The sequence below is a fragment of the Anguilla rostrata genome, chromosome 14, assembly GCF_018555375.3.
Source record: "Anguilla rostrata isolate EN2019 chromosome 14, ASM1855537v3, whole genome shotgun sequence".
NCBI classification, from domain to species: domain Eukaryota; kingdom Metazoa; phylum Chordata; class Actinopteri; order Anguilliformes; family Anguillidae; genus Anguilla; species Anguilla rostrata.
The window spans coordinates 11426774-11454346 of NC_057946.1; the positions used below are offsets into that span (position 1 = coordinate 11426774).

A 27573-nucleotide genomic window follows, 5' to 3' on the forward strand; every position below is an offset into this window, starting at 1 on the left:
TCCTGTGGTTGTCAGCCATAAAAACCCATTCTTGACATCTGCTGGCATAGACTCCATCAGTATTCACGATTTTAGATTGCTTGAGAATGGCTGACGTGCGTAACACCTGGCCCAAATACCCAAGAACCGTGGCAGCACACCAGGAAAGTCCGATTCTCTGTCAGATTCTGATCAAACCTTGATCATGATCTAATTGTGCTTTCATTCTAATCAGCACCCCTCAATCTCCAACATAGATTTTATCCAAACACCTTAAATTGGTCACCGTAATCTAATATCACCAGATATCCTTAATCATTAATCATTCTTTGATGGCATTTAAATCTGTGTGCTTTGTATATTTTGTTCTCCCTTGTGGACTTTATCAGAAAGGATCATGGTACTGCCAGGAATGAAAGAAATGCTAACATCTGATACATATTTGTTATATACCTTTATGACATTAACATTAAGTTTCTCATAGCGAAATATACTACACCCAGAAATACTAATCCTACACATCTATCAATGCAGCAGCACGGAACGAACCACTCGAACCATATAAGTTTCAGCTTGGAAGCTGTGCTTGGATCGAACAGAATTTGTTTTGCCTCGATTTACAATGACGCCAATAGTTTGATTTCGAACGCAAATGACGATCCCGACACCCATTCCTCAGCGTTCACCCATGGTCTGATTTTGAAAATTTGATACGCCACTTCAACATATACAGAAACAGTGACCCATTTGTTTTTACATATACTGTAGGCTTCCTTAACAGTTGCACCCGCGCATGTGTGCGTTTTAACCGTGTGAATGGTTAAAGCAAGCAAGTAATAAAGTACCATTTAAAATAGTTTTATCAAATATAGGTAGGCTACGCTGTTAGCCTAATGCAGTACCATTTAAAATAGTTTATAAAATATAGGTACGCTGCACGGGTACGCTACATAGACCGTATCTTAGTATCAGCTCCAGGAACACAATAAATCTTGTGGACGGGGGAAATCCTTTTACACACATGGCTTTCAAAGTCTTTCCCATTCAGCAACTCCGCCCCCCGCTCCACACTGGCAGCAACTGCGGCTTCGGAGGTCTCGCACTTGTTCTGACCATCACAGCTTCAGCGCTTCGGAATATCAGCATTTTCCCAATTTTCACCTGCCTTCATCCCGCATCTTCACCTACACTCAGTTTATACAGGATGCGGAGCCACCTTACCACACCGCAGAGTTCATTCACCGTTCCCGTTTTTTGTGGGATTTTTGTGACCGTTTCCATTTCTCTGCACGGGGCTCCCGCCAGTAATCTCACTTGTTACCACACTCCTCCCGTTGCCTCCGTGCAGGAGTTGGTGCACCGGTCGGGTGTTGTGGTTGAAGGGAAACTGCAGCAGGAGGGACAGGCAAACGATATGAATCGAGAGGAGAGAGAAATTCTCCTCCAGGAACGAGCTCGTGCGACACTGAACGACAGCGAGGCACAGGAAATGGATGAACCAGCCAAAGCCACCGGGGAGTCTTTGCCGAACAGGACCTCGGGCTCAGAAACCTACCAGGTCAGAGTGAAGGTGCACCAAGTGTGGGAAGTTAAAACAGGCGGTCTCGAAAAGGATACTGTCGTTTCCCTTGTTTGGAACCTAGAAGAAAACTGCTCCGCACTGAAGGCAGACAGGAAGTATATGTTCTTTTTGGAGCCTACAAATGACACCTCTGTGTTCAATGCCGTTTACCCACCTGTCGAGACCAGACGCAGCGTGCGAAAAGATGTCAGCAAAGTACTCTGTCAAGGTTGCGGTAAGTGCTGGTTTGTTTTATTTAAAAGCAAAAACTTTTAATTGCGCCGTGATTGCACGCGAGATTTGTATAACATTTAGTTCACACAACGGATTTGCCTTTCCAGTTTTATTTAAAACCAATTCGAAACGGTAGGCTCAGTAAATCCATCCCAAAACTACATCAGTTCCCCTGATGTGAAGATTTCTGAAAAGTTTTTTCAGCTGTAGTTTTAATTTCGTTTCACCATTTGTGTCATAAGAACAACAGTTGATATGTGAGCCCCAAAATGAATCTTCTAGATATTCCTTAACCATGACGTAAACTTTTTCATTCATAGCTAAAAGTTGTAGCCCTGTGCAGTTCTGTTACAGAGGGGCACCATATAATTCAATCGGTTATATTCGTCCTGATCGGTTGAGACAATTAAAGTTCCGTTGGTCAATTGTTCTGTCACCAAGTCTGAGCAAGCATGGCCCAAGTTGTTGAGGTAGCCTACTGCCAATATAATGAATGAGACAAGCATATGGTTTCTGTATTAAATTGGGGCTGTAGTATAAGTGCAGTTTAGTTTTAGTTTTTATTTTGTGTTCTATTTCTTGATTATAGGCTGTATCTAAATTACTCACTTGTGTGTGCAAATGGTGTATTGCTTTGCCAAAACGAAAAGTTATACATTCGACCCAAGCACCGATTTATGCATTCTCCATAATGCCTGAATGCAATCCAAAAAAGGATATAAAGGCTATTCATCAACAGCGTGAACAGCGACGTAGGAACGTATACAAATATTTACTTCTTTTATAACATTAGGCCTATTAAAAACATTTTATTTCTGGTCTTGTACATGGAACGGAAATGTAGCTTAACTGCGCGTAGAACAAAAGTACTTGAAGGCTCAGTGAATAAACGGGGATACGAGAGTTCGAGAATATCACCAGATCTGCATTCTCTGTGTTGCGATGGCCGCGGGAGCTCTCCACACTCTGTGGTGCTGAATTTGATTGACAGGGAATTCCCGCTTCGTGAGTTCGGTTTTTTCAAGGACACAAGAGTTCAATGACAGTGTTTTACAAGGTATTTCCCCAGTATAATCGGTAAACTGTTTGCCTTCAGATTTGCCGCGAAGAAACAGATTTGCTACTACAGCCCCTGGTATTTTAATATGTATTGTGCAATTAAATGCGGAAAATCTGAATAAGCTACAAATCTGTCCAACAAGAGAGATTTATCCACACGAAACAAATGAGTGAGACTGAACCGATCTGGCTTTTCAGAATTACACGAGATGCTTGCTACAACTGAAACACATTAATGACTCATTGAACGTTACGTTACATTGGGCTCGTAATATGCAATGTAAAAGCACAGCGACTGTATCACGCACATGTGTGAGCTAATCCAATTATCGCGCTCACATCCAAGGGCCTTCTGTTAAAAACAGAAATCATTAACTGCTCAATACACAGAAACATTAATTCAGCATCAGTCCAAGAGTGTTTACTATTTTAAAATGAAAGCGTTATGTTTAGATCCAAAGGTTACTCTTTTGTCCAGGCCTGTGGATGATGATATACTGTCATATTGTTATTATTCCTATTTGGAGAGTAGCACATCGAAGCTGGTGAAACCAACTACTGTACTCTACAGATCAGTCCGTAAATACAACCAACCCTCCCACTATGTTAACTCATTTGCATATAAAACATGTTTATCTCTCATTTCAAGAATGACTGACTCAGAATGATTGAATCAAGTAACAAGAATCACGGTCTCACACAATGTCAGCCGTGTGGTTTGGTGAAGTTGACTCAAACATTACTTCAAAGCATTGTTGAATTGTAAACATTTATCTGTCATGTGCAGTAACAATATTTGTTAGCACATGACAGAGAAACATACATGCAAGTGGATCCTTATAGTAGTGCATTTTCCACCTAGTGGTAGAAAAAGGCACTGCCAGTACCTTGTGGGAGCCATGATTAGTATCTCGTTCAATTCACGAATCAGAGCTGTATAATGTACAGTGCTTTTTAGTTTTATCCAGAAAATATTTGTTTATTCACCAGAAGCTGTTGTTCTCAAAGAATTTTAAAGAAGTGAACCACTGAAAGGGTCAGTTCGTAACAACATTCCCTTCACTTAAAGTTAATCAAGTTCTCTACCTCAAGGGCATTGCCATGAGTACAAACATCTTTACAGCATTAAAACACTTTGATAGTATTTAAATGAGGAGGAGGTCATTGAGAATCAGGGGTGAACACAATTCAATCATGTCAGGCATGTCAATGAACTTTAAAAACTCTGTGATTTGGCGCAAATGAACATGTTGGGAACACTGAGGTGGTAAATTGTGTGCATGTGTTTTTGGAAACAATAACAGGACTCATCAGATACAATTTTATTTTCTAAAATGTCACTTTGGAGTGATGCTATTTGTGCCAAACTGGCTGTAGAAGCACATGTAGAAGAGACGTTTACACATGCAAGGCACATTTTTTAATGCAATTTGCCATTGCACTCATGTTTTGATGGAAAAAAAATTCATTCCACTCAAGTAAAAAAGTTCTACAAAACTGCTTTCTTAAACCTGTACAAATAAACCAATAATTTTAGAGCCAAATGTTTTTTTTTATTAAATGCATCGGGTTATCTTATCTATGTAGGATATTTGGTTAGTTTCCCTATGTGTAAGCTTAACAATTTAAAGGAATTTATTAAAATTGTGTTTAAGACCAAAATTGATTTAGACTTGAATTTTATTTTGACAAATTCCATGCAAAGGCAAACATTGCAAAGTGCATTAAATTGCATGTGATTATAGTGCAGGTTATTTTTCTCTATTTTTGATTATGAAATAAACTTTTAACCACGGACCCTTAAGAACTTAATCTTAATCAGTTATTAATCTGCAGTACTAATCCTCTCATATGTAGGTACAGGACATTCCTGACAAATTACTAACATTTCACGACGTGCTACATGGTGTCTTTGCCGGTGTTGGGAACATTGCATATGCCCTCTGAATTCTTAAATTAACACTAATGCTTGGAACAAAATGTATTAGGAAACCGCAGTTAAAAAAAGAAAGAAAGCTTTTCCCACAATACTTTGAGCCTATTTTGTTTGGAATCATGTCAATGCAAAGTTATATAATTTAGATTACCTCATAGAGGTGATTTGAGGCTGTGCTGGGATGTTGCTGAATATGCACAATGTTCAGTCAGGCAAGCCCATCTGTGCCAAGGCTTCTTACTCAACAGAATTGTGCAAAATTTTGCTTTTACAGTATTTTCAGCAGTTACACTATCATATACTTCAGATCTGCTTGTGATGAAACAGAACTCATGTCCATTAAAAAAAAAAGAAGAACATCTTCACTACAATATGGTTTGTGCTTAGGGAATGGGTTGGAGTTTCGATGAATACCAGTGAACGTGACGAATTTTTGTCAGAGGGTTGACCTTAAGTCAAAATCCTGTGTTACATTGCATTTTATAATAATTTAAAAACAGGAATTATTTATTAAGATGGCAAGAAATAAGGAAGGAAGGTGGTTTACATCATTCAGAAAGGACTTAATACAACTGACTTAGTGTAATTAATATTGGATATGGTGGTAAAATCACTCTTTGGTTGTAGTAGTCTAGCAAAGCCAATGATAACTTCAAAATGCCTTTGGTCTTTGACAAGTTTCTCTGGAATAATATTAACCATAATGTAATGTTAACTTTTAGGAGAAGTAGTATTATTTTATTAATGAAATATTTATCATAATGTTTGGTTGAGACTTTTGACTCATTTGTAATAATGGAGGTGCAAAGTTTTTTGGTGACTGTCTGAACGTTTTATGACTATCAGAAAATGTGTCCTCTTTAGAAACAGTTCTCTTCCATGGGTGGTAGATGACTCTGAATGTGTGTTAAAAAAAATATGGTCCAAACAGTGGAAGAGCAATGTTATGAAATGGGTGCACACTCAAGCAATTGGTAATATCCACTACATAGTATCTGTAACTCTACGGTCATGTGAAAAAAATAGACAATGGCTTCAATTCAGGTCTATTCAAGATAGTCACACATTAAGTTACCCATCAGGTCTTTATTTTGGACAGTTTAACATAATTTACAATCTGCCCATCACACAGAGCTCCACAACAGACATTCCCCCATATGGAAAAAAAAACATTTGTTCCAAATGTGACAGAACCTGACCTAAGCGATCCCCTTACAGGCTGAACTGACTTCCCAAGGAAATGATTGAGCACACGTGAGGGGTATTGTAAGGTATGGAAGTAAGAATGGCTTGAAACTGTAGCATAGAAGAACGTAACTAAAATGGCATAACTGACCTATGCTGACTGAGCATAACTTGCTATTATACAGTAAGTGCTGCATAATAACTTGTGCGTGTGTTGCAGCAACAAGCTGCTTGGTGGAAAATTCACACCTTCACTTTCACATACTGTACCTGCACCTCTGCAGTTTTCAGCTGTGAATCTGTTGTCTCAGGCTGGGGAAAAGGGACTGATCTCTACCCTGAATGAGAATGTTAACAGCTAAATGAATATCATATTTCACTTTTATGCCTGGGAACTTGAAGCTGATCTTTGCTGGTATCAGTGCAACTGCTGAACAGCATCTTGCAATGTATTTTATAGGTGTCATAATAAACAGCGTACAACATTTTGTACTGCTAGACCTGACCTGAGACAAACTATCAAAAACCCACTCCATACAGTTGTGTCTTTTGCCAAAGATCATATCATAAAAAACATACAGATCTTTAGAGAAAACCAATTTTTTTCCCACACCTGTTCTTCTGATGACATTGACATATACATATATTTATACCAATATCACAAACAATGTAAAAAAAATACGAATGAAACTGATATCATGCAGGAGTGTAGAGAGAGAGAAGCAGTGAGAGAATAATTATAATTGTATAATATTGGAATTGTAGAATTACCTTCAGATCTCCTAAAATATTTTGGCTTGACTCAGTGAGTTTGGGCACTCAAGAAATGCTGTAAGGAGCTTTTGGATCATGAGCGGAAAGTTGCTGTTAGTTCATTTCTCCTAAAACCACTACAAAAGCTTATATTGCCCCATGGCATTGTATTATACACTCAGACTTTGTGCGTTCACTTCATCAGACTTCAGTAATAGCAAGAGAAACTGTTACAGGTGGTACAGTATGTGCAATGCATTGCTGTTGCTTGATTTCTGCCATTTTCCCCAAACTTCCTGTTGAAGAATTCGGTGCTTGCATTCACTTGGGGAAAGAAAAAAAAAATTGCTGTTGTATCTAGAACTCCGAAATGGTAACACGCGCACAAGCCTCTTCAGCTGTATGCAATAATGAAACTGAATTTTATTTTTGTACATTATGTTTGCGCGCCAGCTATGCTGAGCAAGTCACATTGGAGAGTGGCGATGGAGAATGTTTTATTGGTCCGCTGTGCAGGGATCATTATCTTGTTTGCGTGAGGTTCCTCGTGTGGAGTGTTTGTGGCGCTTGAGGTCTGATTAATTCTGTGCAATCTGCGTTCCGTCCCGGCGCTGGTACTTCAGTCTCATTATGGGTTGATTAGCGGGGGGGGCGGTGGTCGCCGTCTGCAGCGAAAGCACGTTTGCCCGCGCCCCGCCCACCGGCTGGCGCCCGCCTCCGACCCGGGCTGATTGGAAGGGCCACCCGGGATTGAACGGTGAAGCCTGAAGTGGGACGGAGCGGCGGTACCTGAGCACCAACCTGTTTCTCTTCTTCACCGCTCCTCTCCACTGAGGGTCTGAAGGAGTCTCGTTTGAAGCATCTTGCCCGGTTGGTGCATCTGCAATGCCAACAACGGCACCACAGCAGAAAACACCAAGGAGAACGCGGGCTGCCATTCTGAATGTACTAGATGGTGCATGCAGGAAAAAGGCAGACAACGTTGTGCTGAACGCTCTGCTGAACCAATTGGTTGCCCGGCACGACCTTGATGGTGCAGCCAGGCTGCCACTTCACCACACGTTTGACGTACTCAACCTCTGCCCTTTTCTTCTAATGGTGATATACTTTGTATATAATTTGCTTCATGGGTGTAAGTAGCCGTCCAGAAAATAGACAATGTTGAAATCTGACCATAGAGATGGCAAAAAATGAGACTTGAGGTTGAATATGCAATAATTTGTTTACCAACAGCGATCTAGAAAATGGGCACGCGTTCCGCACCATCAGCAGTCCTCATGGTCTTAGGTCAAGCAGCCATCATAAGGACCTTCCACGTGATGCAGTGTCCGTGTTTGAGAGCTTGAATGCTGTGTGTACGCATTAAGCTGATGTAGCTTAGCTTGTAATGGTGTTCATTTTAAATCAATTCTGGATGTTCTCATCAAGTTGCCATTCTGATGTTGCCATTTTTGGGGGCACTTTACAGACAATGCCGGTTTTTAATGCCAATTGCTGAACTAAACTGACTAACGATTGTAGAATTAGTGACTTTGCACAGAGACAGACAGTTGAGACATTGTTTTTCCGTTCTGACTTCTGAATTAAACTTGCTACCCAATCTCTGGGGCTCAAGCAATATTTACCTACATACTTCAATGTATTTATTTCTGTAATTATCCTCTAAAGCACTGGCTTCCAAGTCAATGCTATGCTCCCTTATGAAGACTAATATTAATCTCTTCCTTTCCACTGTGGTTGATGCAATGCCAATTCTGTGTTTGGAATCTGACAAACTCTTGGCTATGAATATAATCAATGCATATGCCTTTTGTATATAATTTTCTGTTTCAACACAGCAGTATGTTATCGATTTGTAACACAAAGAAAAAAATTGATGGTGTAGGCCTAGATCCCAGAAAACACGGACATCCTCAGAGAACCTTGGAAAGTTGGACTTTTAGAGTGCAGCCTCAGTTAGGGTATGGATTTCACACACTGCACTGCTCAAATGTGGCTAGCAACTTAAAAAAATACAATTATAATGAGCTGGAAATTCCTGAACCTAACTGTAGGGCACCTCAGTGTTTTTAACACTGACCCCCAATTTAAAGTCTGAATAGGACTAGTTGCAGTCCCCTCCGGTCACTGAAATAGTGTACAGATGTGAATGCCAATATAACAGCAGTGTGGGGTGGTTAAGGATCTGGGCTTAATACCCAGTGTTGGCAGGTTCAGTTCTTTCACAGCTGTGTTAGGCAAGGCATTTCTACCGGTTTAAACGCAAAGTGTGTAAGAATAAACTATGCAAGTTGCCCTTTTCAGTTAAACTGTACAAAGCGACATAGCTCAGGAGGTAAGACCGATTGTCTGGCAGTCGGAGGGTTGCCGGTTCAAACCCCACCCTGGGCGTGTCGAAGTGTCCTTGAGCAAGATACCTAACCCCTAACCCCTAACTGCTCTGGCGAATGAGAGGCATCAATTGTAAAGCCCTTTGGATAAAAGCGCTATATAAATGCAGTCCATTTACCAAATAATACTACGCATTTTCTGTCAAATCCATCAAATTATATTTATATACATAATTTATATTAATAATAGAATATTTTAAACTGAAAGTAAATCCAAAGGAATACACACATCATTGTTTATTTGTTCACACACTTTAGATGTAAGTCTGCAATAGGAATTTCAGGTCTGTAGTGTTAAAAAGGAGACCTCAAATAGCAACAAATGTCAAACATAAAATTATTTCATGTGCTCTTTTTTTATAAACAATGAAATTATTGTATTTTTATGAGTCAATGGACCAAACGATTAACTATTTGCCACTCAATGCTAAAATCATGAGTGAATCTTGACTGGAAGATGAGTAAATTAACTGAGCCAGCAGGATGCTGATTAGTTCACTGGCAGTTTTAGGGTTTCTGGTTACATCAGACCTAGGGTTGCACTTATTTCATCTGCTTTAATGAAAGCCCAGCAAATGGTTTGAAGGCTCACTGGCAATAAAGGAGTTGAAACGCTCAAAGTCACACTCATAAACTGAGGGGTCTCTCCTCAAGCAGTGCTGTGGATCATTACTTTGGATCATTACGGATGACCTTTCCATTAAAGCTGCAAACTGCAGAGGCCACGAGATGACAGAATTGTCTGGTGCCATAGAGGAGGAAGCGATGGCCAGAGAATGTGCCATTTGTGTACACAGACATGTTCAGCAGAGCACAAAAAGCAAGGCTGTGAAATAAATTTAGAATCCAAGGTAAATGACCCATAGCAGACAGCAGAAAGGGCACTGGATTCTAAAAAAATGAATGTGTAATGTAATGTTGATATTTGGAAATGAGAATTAATATTTTACATCTGTCTCATTTAAAACATTGTAACATAGTATAGGGGCAATTTTTGGCTAGAAAACAGAATTAGACTATAATTATATTTTTATAATATTAATCTGTTAAGCAAAAGTCTTTATGTTTTTGAGACTAACAAGAGGTGGCAGTAGGTTGATCTTTTTTAAATACTTGCACTAGTACGAAGGCTGTAACTTTTCCACTTGGGAAAAAAAATCTATTGTTAAAGAATTATAACGCTGATTGATTTCAATGCCTGGTGCTTCCTTAGGGAACCGCAGGTTTTGAGTACCATGTTGGCTGACTGTTTCAGTCCATTTTACTAAGTAGGGACTATTGATTTGTGATGCAACTTGGGTTGTCAGTATATATATAAAAAACCGTTTATTAAAAACATTGCGAATTATAAATGAATGGAATGTCTGTAAGGTAATTTTTAAATAACTAACTTGCAATGGGAGGATAATTCCCATGATGGGATGTGTTTGATAAATGACCTTCAAGTTATTTCCCCTGAAAAAGCAGGCTAAATAAACATAGCTTGTTATACTATAATATAAAATTATATAAATGTATAACTATATAAAATATGAATAATAGTATATTCAATATTAATCAACCTTAAAAATGAAAGTAGTTTATATAAAACTAACAGTCTGAAATAATAAAGATTACCAATCTATCCTTACAGCACTGTCATTTTGTATATTACCAGTAAAATAAACTGACAGCAGTGTATATACAGTAATGAAGTGCAATAGAAACCATGTATATAATGAGCTTAATTTAAATAAACACACTAACTTGTTTATTCTCATGAGATCATGTGATATCATAAATAGATCCTCCACCTGGACGAAAGGCCTCATTCATGACATGCTGACACTGCTTAAGGAGGAGTAAACGGCATTTGGAATATAGACTCGGGGGCCAGAGATGTCATAGACAGACCTCAGAGTTTTTATAATCCCTTGTTCTCTAGCAGCTTACCCAGTAATTCCATATTTAGGCCTATATACAGCTGCTTGCTGGACAACATGTCCCACTTTGTCATCCTCCAATCCTTATTAAATGGGCTTTTTAAAAAGCTGAAACAACAGATACCTCAGACTATGTTGATTGTGTTGTGTTTCCTGGTCAGAGGTAGGTCAAGTTGTGTAGGTCAGAGGTAGTAGATTTGGTGCAGGCTTAAGCAAAACAATGCAATTAAATGTAGCATCAGAGTAAAGTATATATTTTCTAATGCTGCCAAAAAAAGAACATTTATAGGACTCTGTGTGTAAGTTTTAAACATGTTTCAGACCTAAAATTTGGAATGCAGCAACAATCTGTAGTCTATTATCATAATTATTAATAGTTGAAACTTTGTTTGAGAGAAGGGTATATAAATACTATTTTTATAATGAATCCCTAATGGCACATAAATATTAGTGGAGAAATTGATGAAACTGATATCTGGTACTTCACACCTCTATTGATTTCAATGCTGTGTCCTCTGCAGACTTGGCTCAGTGATAGAATAGAACTATGGGATAAACACGTGAACTTAATTGCTAAAGCCTTCGATTAAGCATAACGTACAACAGACACATGTCTCCGCACTCAGTGATACAGCAGGTGCAAGTATTATGTGTGCACATAGAATTAATCTCAGGAATATGATGAAAACTTTATTTCCTTCTCCTACAATTTTAGTGGAGGCTAGTGTCCGATCAAATTGGCATTTCTGCCAGCTGATTTAGTGAGCGATGCTGGCTGTGGCCTGCTTTGTGAAAAGCTCAGGCATCCGTACGCAGAAGCCCCATGATCTCCGTAATGGCCTCTGCACCAACCTGAGCTCCTGGGAAACGCCCCCATGCTGGGAGGGTCCTGTGACTCGGCCAATCAACTGCCAGCTCTGCCCTCTGGAGCAGCAGGTCCCTCCTTCTGCACGCAGGGAACAAAGGCCCAGCTCCACAGGGACCCGTACTCATAGCAGTAAACAATACATCCCTCGGTAGTGTCTACATCAATAACCTTTTGGCATTGTTCACACCTGCCAATAAACATGCACTTCCTGCCAGTATAGACAGTGCGAAGCACTGATGAGTTGGGCGTGTTTTGTTGTTGATGATGCATTCCAAAAACCTCTGTGACAGCAATCTGAAAGATATCTATGGTTATAGCCCATTGTTAAATTTACAACAATAGGGTAGACACTTCAGCTGGAATGACTTCTAAATATGGCCCTGTTATCTTTTATGTTTGACTATCGGTGGAGATGGGACCGCGTCCTGTGTTCTTTGTTTGTGTGTTGGGACGTCGGGCCACGTCTGCCGTCGGGACGCTTGAGCCATCTGCCCCTGGGGTTCAGTGAAGGACATCTGCAGCTCTGCGGTGTGAATGGCGGGCGGCGGAAGTGGCGGTGGCGGGAGGCGCAGGGTGCGGCGTGGCATCGAGCGGCGCTCGGGGGTCGCGGGGGAAATTCCCGCGCCTCCTCCCGCTGCACGGCCCGCCACTTGTCCTCGTTTGGCGTAAGCTGAGCCTGCGAAGGCGTGGCGTCGAGGGAGATTTCGGCACACAGGGGAGACAGGGGTCCTTTCAAGAAAGTACAGGACAGCTGCACATGGCCTCGGGTGGGGGGCAGGCAGGGGGGGCTAATATTTGGAATGCCTGCAGCAGGTGGTTATGGGCAGGCACAAGCTGGTCCTCCTTGGCGTCAGTTATGTTATTCTTCCTTTGGTGGCTACGTCAGACTTACAAAGCAATACATCAACCTCCATCTTGTATTTTCGTCTAGTCTTCATTAATCACTTACAATTCCTTCATGAACATGAACAGAAATGCATTCCTTGCCAAATATGCTTTATGCAGGATGGCACATCAAAACTGTAATATTAAAACTACCTTTAAATATGGCCTAACACAAGATTTCATGCCTTAAGATCAATCCATTCAGTATTTCGGTACATGTGCTGTGATAAATAAGGGGTTTGTGTAGTATCAATAGTGTAATCTTGGAGGCTTTGGAAATATACACTTAATGTGAAGTGTGACAAAAAATGTCTTCTTGATTAGATGAAATTTGAAGGGAATGCTTAGTTTCCCTTACATGTAGCAGCAGTTGTCCCAAGTGGAATATTGCTGTGGCAGAGAATCAATTCCCCTGTGTTGCTTCAGAGTCAAATACTGAGTTGCATGTTTTGGATTTGAAGATACAGTATAACTTAGTTTGGTATCAGACTTAGTTACATTCACTACATAATGTCTACCAGAATCGTACCAGAAACTGTTATCATTTCTCAATAAATATAACTTTCCAGCATAAAATCGTTGGGTTGCTAGAACTACAGATGCCTGCTGACAGAACCCTCCCTAAACACAGGCAATTAGGCCTATGTGTTGCCTGTGACGCTAGTGAACACAGTCTGCACTGACGTGGGTGTGGTTTGGTCCTGGACCGTGGAGCTCATCCATGCGTAGAACAAGAACAGCACCTTAACTAGGTGAGCTACCCAACAGCCCCTATAATGTATTCTAAAGCTTAACTGGGTCTCATGCCATTAAGGCACACATTTTATTAAGAAATGAACGCATTTGTATAGATTTAGCTGATTTTGTTATTTTTTTTAATGAATGCAGGAATAGATTGAAGGAAATGACATTTAGCCAATATGAGGATCCTGGTCCTGGTATCCTTAGAATCGACATTCTGCTGCGTCAGGGCAAAGAGTTGAAACCTATTGAATGAGAGCATTTTAAAATGGGATTGTAATTCTCAATTTGCTTTCCCCCCGAACTGCTCCCATCCATGGGGTCTGATTTGACTGACAGGGAGCCAGTTGGTACCTCGGCAGAGAAGTGTCTTCGTGTTATGCAATATAATAGGCAGATTAAATAGATCAGAGTATTTTTTGTTTCTTTTTTGGTTATGCGGTATTTTAATAACATCCTCGGATTAGCCTGAATTTCCATTTTAGTGAAAATGTTTATTGCATACTGGTGAGAACTGTACAACTGCTACTACACAGACTAAGGGCGGGCAACACCGGTTACTGAGTGCTTTTGAGCTTTATTGCTTTCTTTCAACCCTGTGACCTAATCAAATTCCTGGTCTACATCATCTGCTAATGGGATCGTATCCAGCCCATCTGCAGGTGTAGTAGGCGACCTGTCATGACTCAGAAGCTGCACTGTAAAACACTGGTGCCTGTACATGTAATGTAGGCTAATGCACAGTAATGCTCAGCATTTGGGATGCAGCAAAACAACAGCCATTCTTTTCTGTCACAGCAGAATTGTTTTGTGTGGCCATGCCTGTTCTTTCATTAATCTAATCCAGAAGCTTTTACAATCTCTGGGATAATGTACCTCACTGTTCCATTGGTCAGAACACGGCCAAATCATGCTTAGTGAATGTGACTCTGCCAGCCAATCAAAATGGCCAAGTGACCAATAAAGTATGGCAAATATTTAATATAATTCTGTGTGATATGTGATGTTGCCTAAGTTTACCCTTTTTGATTTTTGAGGCCCTTTGGAGTAAATTACTACTGGATGTGGGGTTAGTTTAAGTTCTGAGAGCTTGTTGTAATTCAGTCAAAACAGAGCGATCTCAAGGGCAGCACAGCTGTCTCTCGATCTAAATAGCAGTGCAGGACACTTATGTAATGGCCAGGATGATGGAGCAGGGACTAAATTAATACAGGGATAGGCTGAGGTTTTTTTTTTTCTACCGGTGTGAGTGACATCAAGACATCAAGCAAGTAAATTCCCCCGGGTGATCCCCAGGCTTTACTCCTAATTTTGGCATGGTACTTTCATCTGAGAGTTATTACACTGATATCGTGTTCCAACAACCTCTGCATTATTTTACACTTTCAAATGCATGACTTTGGTACAGCGGAGTACTGGAAGAGCCACTGCTGTTGGTATGACTTAAACAGCAGATTTTCATTTTTTAAACTTTATTTTAGCTTGGGATTGAGTTTAAATCGGTAGTTAACAGCACTGTGTGAATTACAGTGTAGTCAGGCAATTTGTTCTTTACAAATCTCAGTTCTGTCCCGCTCACTTTATTTTGAATAGAAGGTGAGGCTGTCTGGTGGATAAAATAGATGTTCATTCACACACACACACACACACACACACACATACACACGCACATGCACACGTGCATGCACGCGCATGCACATACACACACGCACGCACACACACACACACACACACACACACACACACACACACACACACACACACATTTTATGTATATTTGTTTATATAATAATGTAATAATGTTGTTAGGGTACCACAGTAATTTTCTTCCCTTATTGCAGTCACAAATGTCAACAAGGTCAAAAAAACACTGATTTTGTTAAGACTGTTATATTGTTTTTGGCTTAAAAAACAATTTAGGCTCAATGTGCAAATTATTTTCCTTCATTACTTCCCAGAAAATTGACCTCATATGACACACAGATGCTTACACTTGGATCTTTGACAATTGAATCTGATGTCCTGCATCTCTGCCGCTTTGCCACCCCATAGCTAATGTAGTAATGGCTTAGCCTGATCAATACTTTGATCAAAGATGTTCAGGGTAGCCATGTTGCTGCTGGTCTTAAGGGTTTGTAGCACTGTGCCACTTGGGTTAAAAGCTATAACCTATAGCCCCACTGGGGATATTGCAAATATTCACAAATTAAGAATATTTATTATTCACAATTGAATTATTAAATAAAATTAAATAAAATTATTAAATTATCCACAGTTATAGATGACTCTTCAAAAATATAGGGATTATAACTCCAATACCTGAGCCGAAATTCCAGCTTCACTCTGTTATTCCCACATTCACATCCAATAGTATGTAGTCACACTTATTTTTTCATTAAGTTCTCTCCCCAGGTTTTCTTTTTTCATCCAAATTTGCAATTCCTAATATTCTTATGTCTGTCTCATCAACTGTAACTAATCTGGGAGAACCCTCCTCTGAAGCCTGTGTTTCTACTTGCCACATATTTTTCCTTGATGGTCCAGATTCAATGAGCACGCTTTACACTTAGCTTCACGCTTTACACTGTGCAGTCACTGTGTTAGATGAGTATGCTTTACACGTCAGTTCAGCAATGCCTGTGTTGGCAGTTGCCTAGCCAACAATCAAAACTAGACCTGGGACACATTATAACAGGACGAGCCACCAGGTCAGATAAGGCAGAGAAACTACACTTGAAGCTATACCACCACAAGTTTGTGGCCATATTTATGTGAGAGGGCCATATAAAAATGATAGCTTGCTAGCTGTTGAGCCATTAACCCGTGCACATTAGACAAAATATGGGGTACAGTATTACCAAGGGTTTAAAAGCTTTTTTTGTGCCAACACAACACAACCCCGCTCAAAGGTCTATTGGCCGTATTGCAGTACGTTGCTTGCCTGTTGTCGAATCCCCTTCCCCCACCTCCATTTGCACTTGGACACAAGCTAGTGTCAGCTGTTTCTTTAGCCTACTTTCCCTTGCTTATTGTGGTGATCTGGGTAAAGCCAGCACAGCAGAACATTCAGCGTTAAGTAAAACCTTTTTTGTACACTGACAGTGTGCATTGCATGTGCATCTTTGTACTCATAACATCTCTCAGAGTCTTTAACACTGAACCTTTGAGTCTAACATTTGTGAAAAAGTGAGGTAGGCAAGACTATCCTGAGAATATTTTTAGCTTTTGCATTTTAGAGCCACTGTTGCCAATACTGCGACTTCCCCACATCAATGATTAACACTATTTACCTTTCAAATTACAGCGTTTAACCTGCGTCAGCCTTCACAGGTGAAGGGGGGAATTTATGAAAGTGCCGTTCTGAGCAACAGTAATGAATATTAATAATAACCTGCTGGGCCTCTTGTGGAATGTAACTGCCGAGTAGTTATCTACAGAGTATGTGAAATATCATAAAGGTTAGGCATCTGATTTAGTCAGCCGTATACATTTTTGCTGCTTAATCAATAGCTCAATATATGCATCGTTGCTAATAATGTTGTGTTTAAATCTGTTACATAATTGAGATGAATAGCCCCACTGTCCACTGGTACACAGATTCAGGTACATTTTTTGCAAGTTTACATGTGCACTGCAGCATCATTTAATTTCAAGCTGAGATGATACTGGTCCATCTCAGTCTGACCCAAGCTCATTACGCTAATGCTGCATTATATCACATGTCATTTATTTCCCGATTTAACTTTCCATTGCAGGATTAACAGAACTTTCATTCCTTAAATAAAATCAACAGAGGTGAAATTATGGTTAAAAAATAAAACAGAACATGGCCAGTGTTAGTTCTCATGTAATTTGAGCTACACTGATTATCAGTACCACATTAGCCTCTGGCCTTTTACACGATCACAGTTAAATAGGAAATGTGCATTAGCATTTTTGCTTAATGAACAAATCATAATTAAAATGTAGTATTTGATTGCTAAGGCATCAAAGGTGTCATGGTGGTTGAATGTGGATGGTGTTGTGCAGTGCAGTCTTTTGTGTCATGTGTGAAAATAATTATGAAGTGCATGTCATGCAGAGCTTTTCATTAGAGATTGCTCTTACACTCCACTGACAAGCACAGCAAGACACGCCTGGGAGATGAATAGTAGACATTGTGTGCCAGAACACTTAGGACATAATGTGGGGATGGAGAAGGCAATGATGCATTTATTCAGTCCAAGCCAATTCAAGTTAAGGTTGAATGTGTTGCCAGATTAAATCGGACCCATTCGTGTACAGCACAATTAGGTATTTAATTAGCACAGGGATCCATTTGATTGAGTATCTCATTTGAAACATTGCTACTTAAACAGCTGTGTCCCCATACCTGCGCCAGCAAGAAATATAGGACCAGATCCAGGACAGGGGGTTTCCACCCTAGCCACTCTATTGCATAGGGCATTAGAGATAACATCTCCTCAGAAAATAGTAAAGATTAAACTGTAGCAGGTTCGCTACTAAAACAGATGTTTCAACTCTAAAATGGAGGATCTGTAATTACCAGGAATAACCTTGCTTTCCAAACGGGCACCTGACACGCTTCAACAATCGATAATGAGTAAATTGTATTGTATAACTGGCGCAAAGTGACTCTTGTATCTTGATGGACCCCTGCGTTTTCTGGCTTATATAACATTTACATGTCTGCAGCTTAAAATGCAACATGCAGATCGCAATAATACTGATATTAGTAATAATAATATTAACAAATGCACTTTGGGAGAAATAAACTTCACACAGTAGTTTTTCTATAAACCAAAGCTTTGTACGTGCAATTCTCAAAGCCGGCCAATTTTGTACTTTTTAAATTACTGCGCCAATATTCATTATGTGAATATTCATTCATATATTAAACAGGTGCCACCAGTCAGGTTTACCCCAAACTGCAGATTCTGTAGACAAAGCCAATGTGCATGCAATGGAGGAGATAACGATCTGTAGACACAGACAGTTGTGCTGGGTGAACATAAGGAATTATGCACACACAAACCAAATGTCAACTTTGAAGGTGTCTCTTAATTAAAAATAATAATAAAAAAGAACAAGCAGCTGCATTTATCAGTTGGAATGCATCATTTGTAGTTTTCTGTTTCTGTTGCAGATCATGTGCTGTCTTTGTTCTAGAAGAGGCTGAAGGCATGTGTGTCATGGCATTTTCCTAATAATTAGGCTATGGAAGACTCTGTAAAAATAAACATATTTATAGTTCAGTCTGTGTTTATAGCATTGTGATTTTGGTGTAATGGCCATATTCCATCTAAGTGTGATATGCCTAACATTTACCAAGGTACATTTAGCATTACTTACAGTAAACACAATTTTTACTCAATTTTTGTTCCGGTTGACCTCATGATGGCAGTGCATGTAAGTAAAGTACCTATTTTGATGACACTGCAGTACTTTTGATTAAACTCATTATTTAACATGGAGAAAATGTAATGTGCTTACAGCAAATTGGATTCCACTGATTCACTGCATATTTAATCCCCATTTTTATGTATAGCTTGAGGAGATCCCTATATTGTATCAAAAATGTTTATTGTTTTAAATATATTTTCACTTTATATATATATATATATATATATACACAGACACAGAACCATATTCCAGGAATATTGAAATGGCTTCAACAATGTCATTCTGTCACAGTTACGGTTTTCAAAAGCTCACAGAATATCAACAAAAATATTACCTCATTTGTTGGCAAAAACATCATAAAAGACATTTGGTGGCTCTGGTTCCAAGCCTTCTTTGTAATACACTGTGAAAATGCATCTGCTTTATGTGTATAGTTTTATGGGAATGGAAAATCTCTTTTTTGTTTGCATGCCAAATGTGAAGTCGAGACCTGTTAGTCTTGAGTACAGCTTGGGTGATTTTTGCATGTCAATATCATGTTTTGTTCAGTTCCCCCCTAGAGTATGATTACATCCCATAAAGCTCCTTTCAATAAGCATTAAAACTGGCAAATAAAAAAAAAAGCCTACAGGGAAACGTTTCAACTTATCCAAAATGGCTTCCTTCTGGGTGTGTTTTTCTCATTTACACAATTGGAATGGCTTTGGAGAATTTTTTTCAGAAGGACATGAAACCGAGCAAAATTGAAAAATCTGAGGATTGGTTACGTACAATTTAGACAATTGGCAAAGCACTTTTAACCAAAGACACACATCTTAGACTACTTTTGAACTGAAAACAGAAGAAGAGGATTCACAGACAATTACATGGCAGCTTCCTGTCCAATTTGGTCCAGTCTACACGTACCTGTACTGTGACAAATGTGTACTAGTCTGTCAGGAGTGGCGACCAGTGCAGCTTGTGCAGTGTTGGTGATCAATGATGAGTCATTACACCAACACGATCACATTTATATTGTACAGTAGCTCCTTTCAGACTCTAGATATTTGATAGTTTTCTCAAGGAGCCAGGGCTGTAAACAGAAATTGTTTAATAATAAGTTGTTTTTCTTCCATTGTACCTTTTTTAAGGATCTATTTTGGCACCTGGATGTTATATATTATACAGATTCTGGTAGATATCTCAAAAAGTCTATGGTAGTCAACTGTATTCTTGCCCCATATCGATAAGCAGTGTAAGTTGCTCTGGATAAAATCATCTGCTAAATACTTGAAAAGCCTACTGCACCTATCCAATGTGTTAATTCTGGTAATTATTGTATTTTATTTTTCTGTGGTTTCCTATAGCTTATTATTATGTTATCTGTATGTATTTATGCATTTTGATTCTAGGTCAGCGTGGTTACTGTGCATTCCGGCCTGTAGTAGTATTGCTTATGAACCTTCTGGAAATTTTGTTAGCCAGGTCTGATACTGTTGCTCATATAACGCAGGTGTATGCACTTATATTCTTTCACATTGTAAGTCACTCTGGATAGGAGCATCAGCTAAACGAATGGATTGCAATGAAATGTAAAGTTATATGAATTAGAACTGTGCACGTTTATCCAGCATATCTATTTACAGACTAGCCATAACTTTGAGCATTGGCAACATATCATCTTTTATTTATCATGCAAGATTAAGAGTTTGGAGTCCTTCTGAAACTATTGAACAAGGCCGTGTAAGAAAGAAAAGCCCCTAACAAGATGCATTTTGGTGAAATTGATTAGAAGCTAAACTCTTTCATAAAATGCTGGTGCATGCTCTTCTCACCTGTTTTCCATTAACATATATCCCAGTCCGAGCTATGGTATCTTAAGTTAAACTGCCTGGATGTTATATTATTCTGTAAAAAATATTTGGTGCAGACACACCGCTCAGTAAAGTCAATTGCTTGGGAGAAGGATTTATAGCGGCTTTCATGGAGTCATAAATCTGCCTCGATATCCAGTGCCACTATCACTGATTCTCGTAATTGCAGCGGTCAAGTTTCCATTGCCAGTTCTCATCTGTGGCTACAGCCACTGCCCACGCCTGCTTCCTAGTGAATAATGGGAGATGCTGACTGGATTTTGGCCAAACATTTCTCTGATCGTTGTACTGTATCTTGAGATTAAAGAGACTCAGTCAATGTTAGAAAATGTGTATCTCTACAGTGCAGATTTGATTATGTATTCATAAAGCATCTCAGAGGCGATGTGCTAGGATCATATTTCCTTGGTTATATCATAACCTTATCCATTATGAGCTAAAGGGCTAAGCTGATCCTAAATCCTACTCTGAGATGGTTTATGAATACAGACTCTTGAGTTTTTTGTTTTTGTGTGTTGGTGTTTAACACCATTCATAATAAATACCCTGGTGGTTGATTCTCATCAACACCTATTTTAATTGCACATGACTGCTTTAGTTCTTTCATATGTTATAGTTTTAATAAGATTGTTTTTGTCTAGGGCTTAGTGTACTTCAGGTTGGTTTGTATTTTGATTAGCCTATATATTGCTTTGAAATCGCCTGGCTTATGACTGATTCAGTGCTAATTTACATAATATTTTACTATTGAAAATGAAAAGGTTAAAGATAGTCCAATTTTACAGTGAGTATTGGTTAGTTTGGTTTCCAGTTTTGAGATAATTACATCACTTAGTAAGAAAAAAAAAAAAGACAAAAATAATAACTGTCTTTAGTATGTTAGTGGGGAGAGCCTGGTCTGTCCTGGTATTTCCCATGTGGTAACACAAGATTAAACCGCGTAAATCATTGGAAAGGATGGGGGTGCAGGCCTGTACGTGCCCCTCCGCAGAAGGAAGTTAATATGCTGTCCCCTCCGGCAAGGCTTCTCTTGCTCCTGTGGAGCCGTAAATGCATTTTTCAGATGGAGGTGCTGCAGGGTGAGCTGAAGCAAGAAGTGGGAAGTCGTGTACAGTACAGTACAGTACAGTACACCTTCCTGTGAGATCACAAACAGTATAATAATCTAGTCTTTCATGCAGTGGAAATTAATGAAAAAAATGGATTATGTCTTTCCATGTAATGTAAATTCTATGGAAAAGGTTATTAAATCATCATGTTATGATTTTACAGTTCTTTATGTCCCAGCATGCTTTTCTGGACTTTGTGTACTGTGATAACTGTTACGAAAAAATTATTTTCTGAGAATGTTTTAAACATCAGTTCAACGTGTCCCTGCTACCCAAGGAAAACAGGCACAGTCCTTCTGAGCAGAATAAATGCATGTTTGTACTTAAATAGATGTCATGGTAGAACCTACTATACTGTTCACTAACAAGCAAGCCTGAGGGCTCCTGGGCAAAGCCATTTTTTCCTTATTAGGATGTGCTAGCTTTAAGTACATCTTTACAGATGTTTGAGGTAACCACTGAACAAAGCATGCTGTATGGCCTTGTTGGAGTCCTGTCCTGTGGTAAAGTTGGTCTGCTTTGACAGATGTAGCTCACCGTGGGGGCTGTAATGAGACTCCTCCATCTAGATAATGACATCTGAAGTTTATGGGTGGTTATCACTGTCTTTGTCCTCACGCTCAACTTTCATATGAGGCTTTCTTGTGATCAGCCTGTAATGACATAATCTGGCTGCATTTTCACCAGAGTATGTCAGGAGGGTTTTCATCACTTTTGTAATAAATAAATGTATGAGGTAGTTAGAGGTCTATATTAAAGAGGTCTTATTGAATAAAAGAATACATATTCCATTCATTTGAGCTATTTTTAGGAATCCTTCTCATTGTTACCACTCTTTACCATGATCATGGAAGCATGCATGAATTCATGCCTGGGAGTGTGTGTCATACCCCCTGACACGTATACTACTGCCAAACGACTTGAGCGAGGCCAACTTGACCAGTCCTTTCAAAGGTCCTGCTATATTGTGTTTTCAGAAGTATATTTTCTTACTATTGACATGTTTTCTTGGACTTTATCTGTAGCAGTGGTGCCTCTTAGGAAATTTAGTTGTTCGTTAGAAGCCCGTTATGTGTGTACGCTACTGTATGATTAAAAAATGAGATTCCGTCCTCGAAATCAGATCGGACAATGTTGCGTGTCCGGCACCGCAGCACGGCGATCGGGGGCGGACGCAGATAATCCCAGTCGTAAACCCCGCTTACCCTCCCGTTGGAATTCGCGAAAGCGCCGCTGCTCCTCCTCGGCAGCTGCTCCGCGCGCAGAAAGGGGTAGCTTTTGTGCTCGCACGGCGCGCTCGCGGCACAACCCAGGAAATAAAACGCGAGACGAGCGGGGGAGACACGCGCGGCAGCTGCCACGGGAGGCAAAGTCGTGCCGAGCACACTGCAGATGGTTCGCTCTTATTCGCATTTTTATAGATTTAGAGTTGGGACGCTTGCGCTGATGAATTGTCACAGCCAGAGATCCCGGTTCCTGCAAAATGCCTTATGTATGTCAGCTATGAGCATATTGCTTACAAAGAACATACATAAAAACCATAGGATAGCATTAAAGTTCAAATTAATCTTTTTCCGTAGGTAAACAGAAATAGATGAAAAAAACAGAGCTACATTTTTCTCAATTAACTCCGGGTATTGATTATTTTCTATCCATAGACACCGTATTATACAGTTGACTACTAATCTGAAACACGTGGGTCATGAATTCCATTGCCACTCATTTTTTATTTATTTATTTTTGCTTATCCAGAGCAACTTACACAGCTTATGCAGCTGGATGTTTACTCAGGAAGTACCTTGCTCAAGGGTACAATGGCTGTGCGCCACCTGGGAACCCCCACTGGTCAATGCACTCACAAGTCCGCCGGTTGAGCCACGCATGCAGTGTCCTCCTCCGGCTCATGTCTGTACCTGCCTGACTTGTAGACTGCTTGGTGATGAGAAGTGGAGGTTGCCAGTATGTGCTTCAGAGAAGAGCACGCGCTTTTCTGCATTGTTCTAAATCAGTAGTGGAGGTTGCCGCGTTGAATAAACATGTATGTTGTCTTTAAAAATCCTGCCCCCCTTTTTTCTCAGTTTGGAATTCCCAGTTGTATCTCCATTAGCGGCTCATTGCCGCTGTCCTCGCTTTCGATTCGGGGGGGTGGGGGTGCGTGGTGTTGGGGGTTGGGGGGGGGGGCGGGGTTGGAGGGCTCAGACACGCATGTGCTCTCCTACAAAATACACAATGCCAGCTGCTGCTTCTCATCGCACCACAGTTCACAAGCTGCGCTCATATAGACACGAGCCAGAGGAACATTAGTCAGAGGAAGACACTTCCTTTGCAGCAACAGGCAGACTTGTGGGTGCCTGGGCGATCAGTGGGTCTCTGGTGCGCAATGAGATGCTGTAATAATGCTGACTGAAACATGTCTGTGGGCCCAGCCGATGTGAATTGTGCATCCCCCTGCATATGCTGGAGCTCTAGAGTTTGAAATTCTGCCAAAATGGCTGATCTCTCATCACCCTTTTGCTATAAGCCCTCTTTATCCCTTTTCTCACACATGCATCCATGTTCTGGAACCTTACTGTTTAAGGGTCATGTATGAACGTGAGCCGGAGTCAGTGAATGATATCGACTTGGACAATTCTGTTTTGTCGTTGAATATGTGAACAAGAGAAGTCATTAGATTGTTGTAACAGTTAATAAGGCAATGATCTGTGCTGTATGTGTAAAAGCAGCTTCTAGTCCCTGGTCTTTAGCCATTGAAACTATGTGATAGTGCCACCTCTCATTGCACATTTCCATTCTCATTTATTTTCTCCAATGCACAAATTCTGCATTGCCAACGGCAATGTGTGGAGCCAGCCATGCGGAGGTAGAGATGTGTACCAATTTGTAATTGGCCTAATGCGTATTTCTGCAGTGAGATTTTACAGTGAATATTCTATCCCTGTGGAAATGGAAACGGTGGTTGGTGTGAGGTAGCAGCTTGTGAGTATAAATTTCAGTGAAATTCTTAGGTGTCAGTCACTCTGCAACACTCTCCTTGGCTTGTAATGGACACACATTTATACAAGATAGACAATAAAAAAGTGAGATAAAATTGTTGAGAAGGGATGCTTGTACAGTGTATGTGACAAACAGGATACAAATTCAAATGGCCAGAGCTAATGGATAAAACCTTTTTCAATTCAGTCATTAATCTGCTCAGCATACATTTCACTAATGAATAGAAGCCATGAGTCATGTATTTCTGTATGCTGTTTACCAGTTCAGCATGGAAAAGACCACTTATGTTCGTTAAGGGGCCTTCAAGGTCATCCACGTCTGCCTGTGTGAAACCGGCATGGCTTTGTTGCTTTGCACTTGGGTGGATAGTTTTAATTTTTATTTATTTACCTCTCTTGCTATGTTTTTGGGGGTTTAGGCCCAGTCTTAGCTAATTTTCCAGTTTTCCTGTTGTCATATTTTCCCGTAAAAGCATCTTTGTGATGATGTCTCTCTAAAAGCATTACGCAAACAAAATAAAATGGAATTAACCGGAGGGTCTGAGACGCGCTCACTGCCAGGGCCTTCCCGGGGTTCCCCTGTCTTTCCTGCCGTGACTGCTGCTGCATGGAGGGAACCCCCGGCTCAGGCGGCAGGTGCAGGGATGGAGCTGCGGGGGGAAATCCTGCTCCTGCGCAGTCAGCATGCATAAGTAACGAGCGCGCTGCTCTCTCCTGCTGCTCTGCAGTGAACCGCATGCTGCAGTCTGTGTGTGTGTGCGTGTGTGCGTGTGTGTGCGAGGGTGTGCCTGTGTGTGTGTGTGTATGCGAGTGTGTGTGTGTGTGTGTGCGTGTGTGTGTCTGTGTGTGTACGTGTGTGCGTGTGTGTGTCTGTGTGTGTGTGTGTATGCGAGTGTGTGCGTGTGTGCGTGTGTGTGTGTGTGTGCGTGTGTGTGTGTGTCTGTTTGTGTGTGCGTGTGTGCCTGTGTGTGTGTGTGTGCTCCATGTACATTTATATGAATTTGTACTTAGGGGCATACACAGAGATACAAACATCCATACAGAACAGGCAAACTGTATATTAATTAAGACATTGAATTTTATTAAACAAAGAACATGTCTGTACATAGTGGTTAAGTAAGTCATTGTGGATTAAGTCATTGTGCAAGATAATTGTAAATCCATCAAACGACCACCATCAAAATCACGAAATATGTGGTATATGAGTGGCATAAATAGTATAAGGATAAATAAGTTGATCTGTAAAGGGAAAATGACGAATTCAGTAATCAGTAAAATAATATAAAAATCATTGTTGACAGTTAAAAGGGAGAGAGACTAGGCCATGTCAGTGACCTTGTTTGTTCCTTTCTTTTCATTTCGTTGGGCAGCTTTTAATTTTAACGGAATAGATATCTCTCATGGACAGTGACTTAATTCACTTAACGTGATCTTTGATCCAACTGCCTGTCACCTTTTCATCGGTCGTATATTCTAATTTTGTGCTTACGTGATTGATTTTCAATTGGCCATCTGCTTGACAGCCGTGGTGCTGTCTGCTTCTCGCGACGACGTCGTTCTCTGCCGCGGTTATCCTCTGGCAGAGCGGTGCCGTGTGACGGCGCTCTACCACGCTAACCATCGCTCACCTGTCACGTGCCCTCAGCTCAGCTCCTCTCCTCTAACGTGCATATCCATCATCTGAATGCTTCAGAGCATCGCTGTTCTTGCTGGCCTAATTGGCACGTGAACCCTGATGCTGCTAGTGTGACTGTGTCATGGCGAGTACAGTACGCTTGAAACATTCACTCTGAAGGTTGTTGCAGCCTGTCTTTGGGTCTCTCTTCATTTATATTTTTGCCTGTGTTTTTGTAAGTGAAAGCATGCTTTCCATCTGTTCAAATATTCATTCACCCATATGATACATAATACCATTTACCACCTACCCACTTACCGTATTAGGGAAGGCTTAATCGTAAGAATAGGCAAGCTCTGAAATTATTTAATCAGAAGCATGAAGTAGCTGCAATTTTAACTTTGGTTGTGCTCTAAAAAGCAAGGTCAACTTGAGAGAAATCTGTGCCTCGCTTTCGGTGTTTTATAACCATTCATCAGCCACAAGTGCATGCAGCACTGGCAGGTGGCAAGCTTGCCATGATGCAACACTAATGAGGGTCATGTGACCCCAGATGTTTGTCCAGCAATTCTGCGCTTTATTATAACATTTTTTCATGGGCATCATGGATCAAAGAGATAATTTTTCCTGCTACTCAGCGTGCAAGTATGCAGTTTCCCACTAGCAGCCCAGCTGTCAATCTGTCGGTTCTGCAAATCGGCACTATGGCAGCGGATGAAGATCAGCAGTTGATGAATGGTTGTACTGCTAGTGGGCCGCTGTAACACTGATTTGCAAATCGCTGGCTTGCCAGCAGCTGTTCCGAACCGCAGTCGGGTAGGTCCTTGCTTCCTGGGCACTGCCTGTTTTCCCTGCTAGTGCGTGGGTGTCCTACCCCATAGCTGTTGTGTGAATCTAACAGCAGGCAAAGGCAAGAGCTCACTGAGGTCCAGTCTCCCTTTGCTCAGCAAGCTCCAGAATCAGCCACATATTTTTAGAAGATTTGATTTTGAGAGTTGCATAGCTGTGATTAAACTAATTCACCTCATGGATTCATGATTTAACACATTAAATCAACTGGTTGAAAATACAGGAATATGCCTCCATG

General features: G+C 40.4%; 1 protein-coding gene across 6 annotated transcripts in view; it reads left to right on the forward strand.

The window, feature by feature from the left end:
* Positions 1-1100: 1100 nt before the first annotated feature.
* The window catches only part of nrg1 (neuregulin 1), a 145047-nt gene continuing 118574 nt past the window's right edge, over positions 1101-27573 (forward strand). For 2 of the 6 annotated variants that reach the window (XM_064307333.1, XM_064307334.1), the window contains exon 1: positions 1101-1775. In XM_064307333.1, coding sequence (XP_064163403.1) covers positions 1184-1775 — 592 coding nt within the window. In that variant the 5' untranslated portion in view covers positions 1101-1183. The remainder of the gene's footprint in view (positions 1776-27573) is intronic. The other 4 variants (XM_064307337.1, XM_064307338.1, XM_064307336.1 and 1 more) reach the window with 3 other exon arrangements.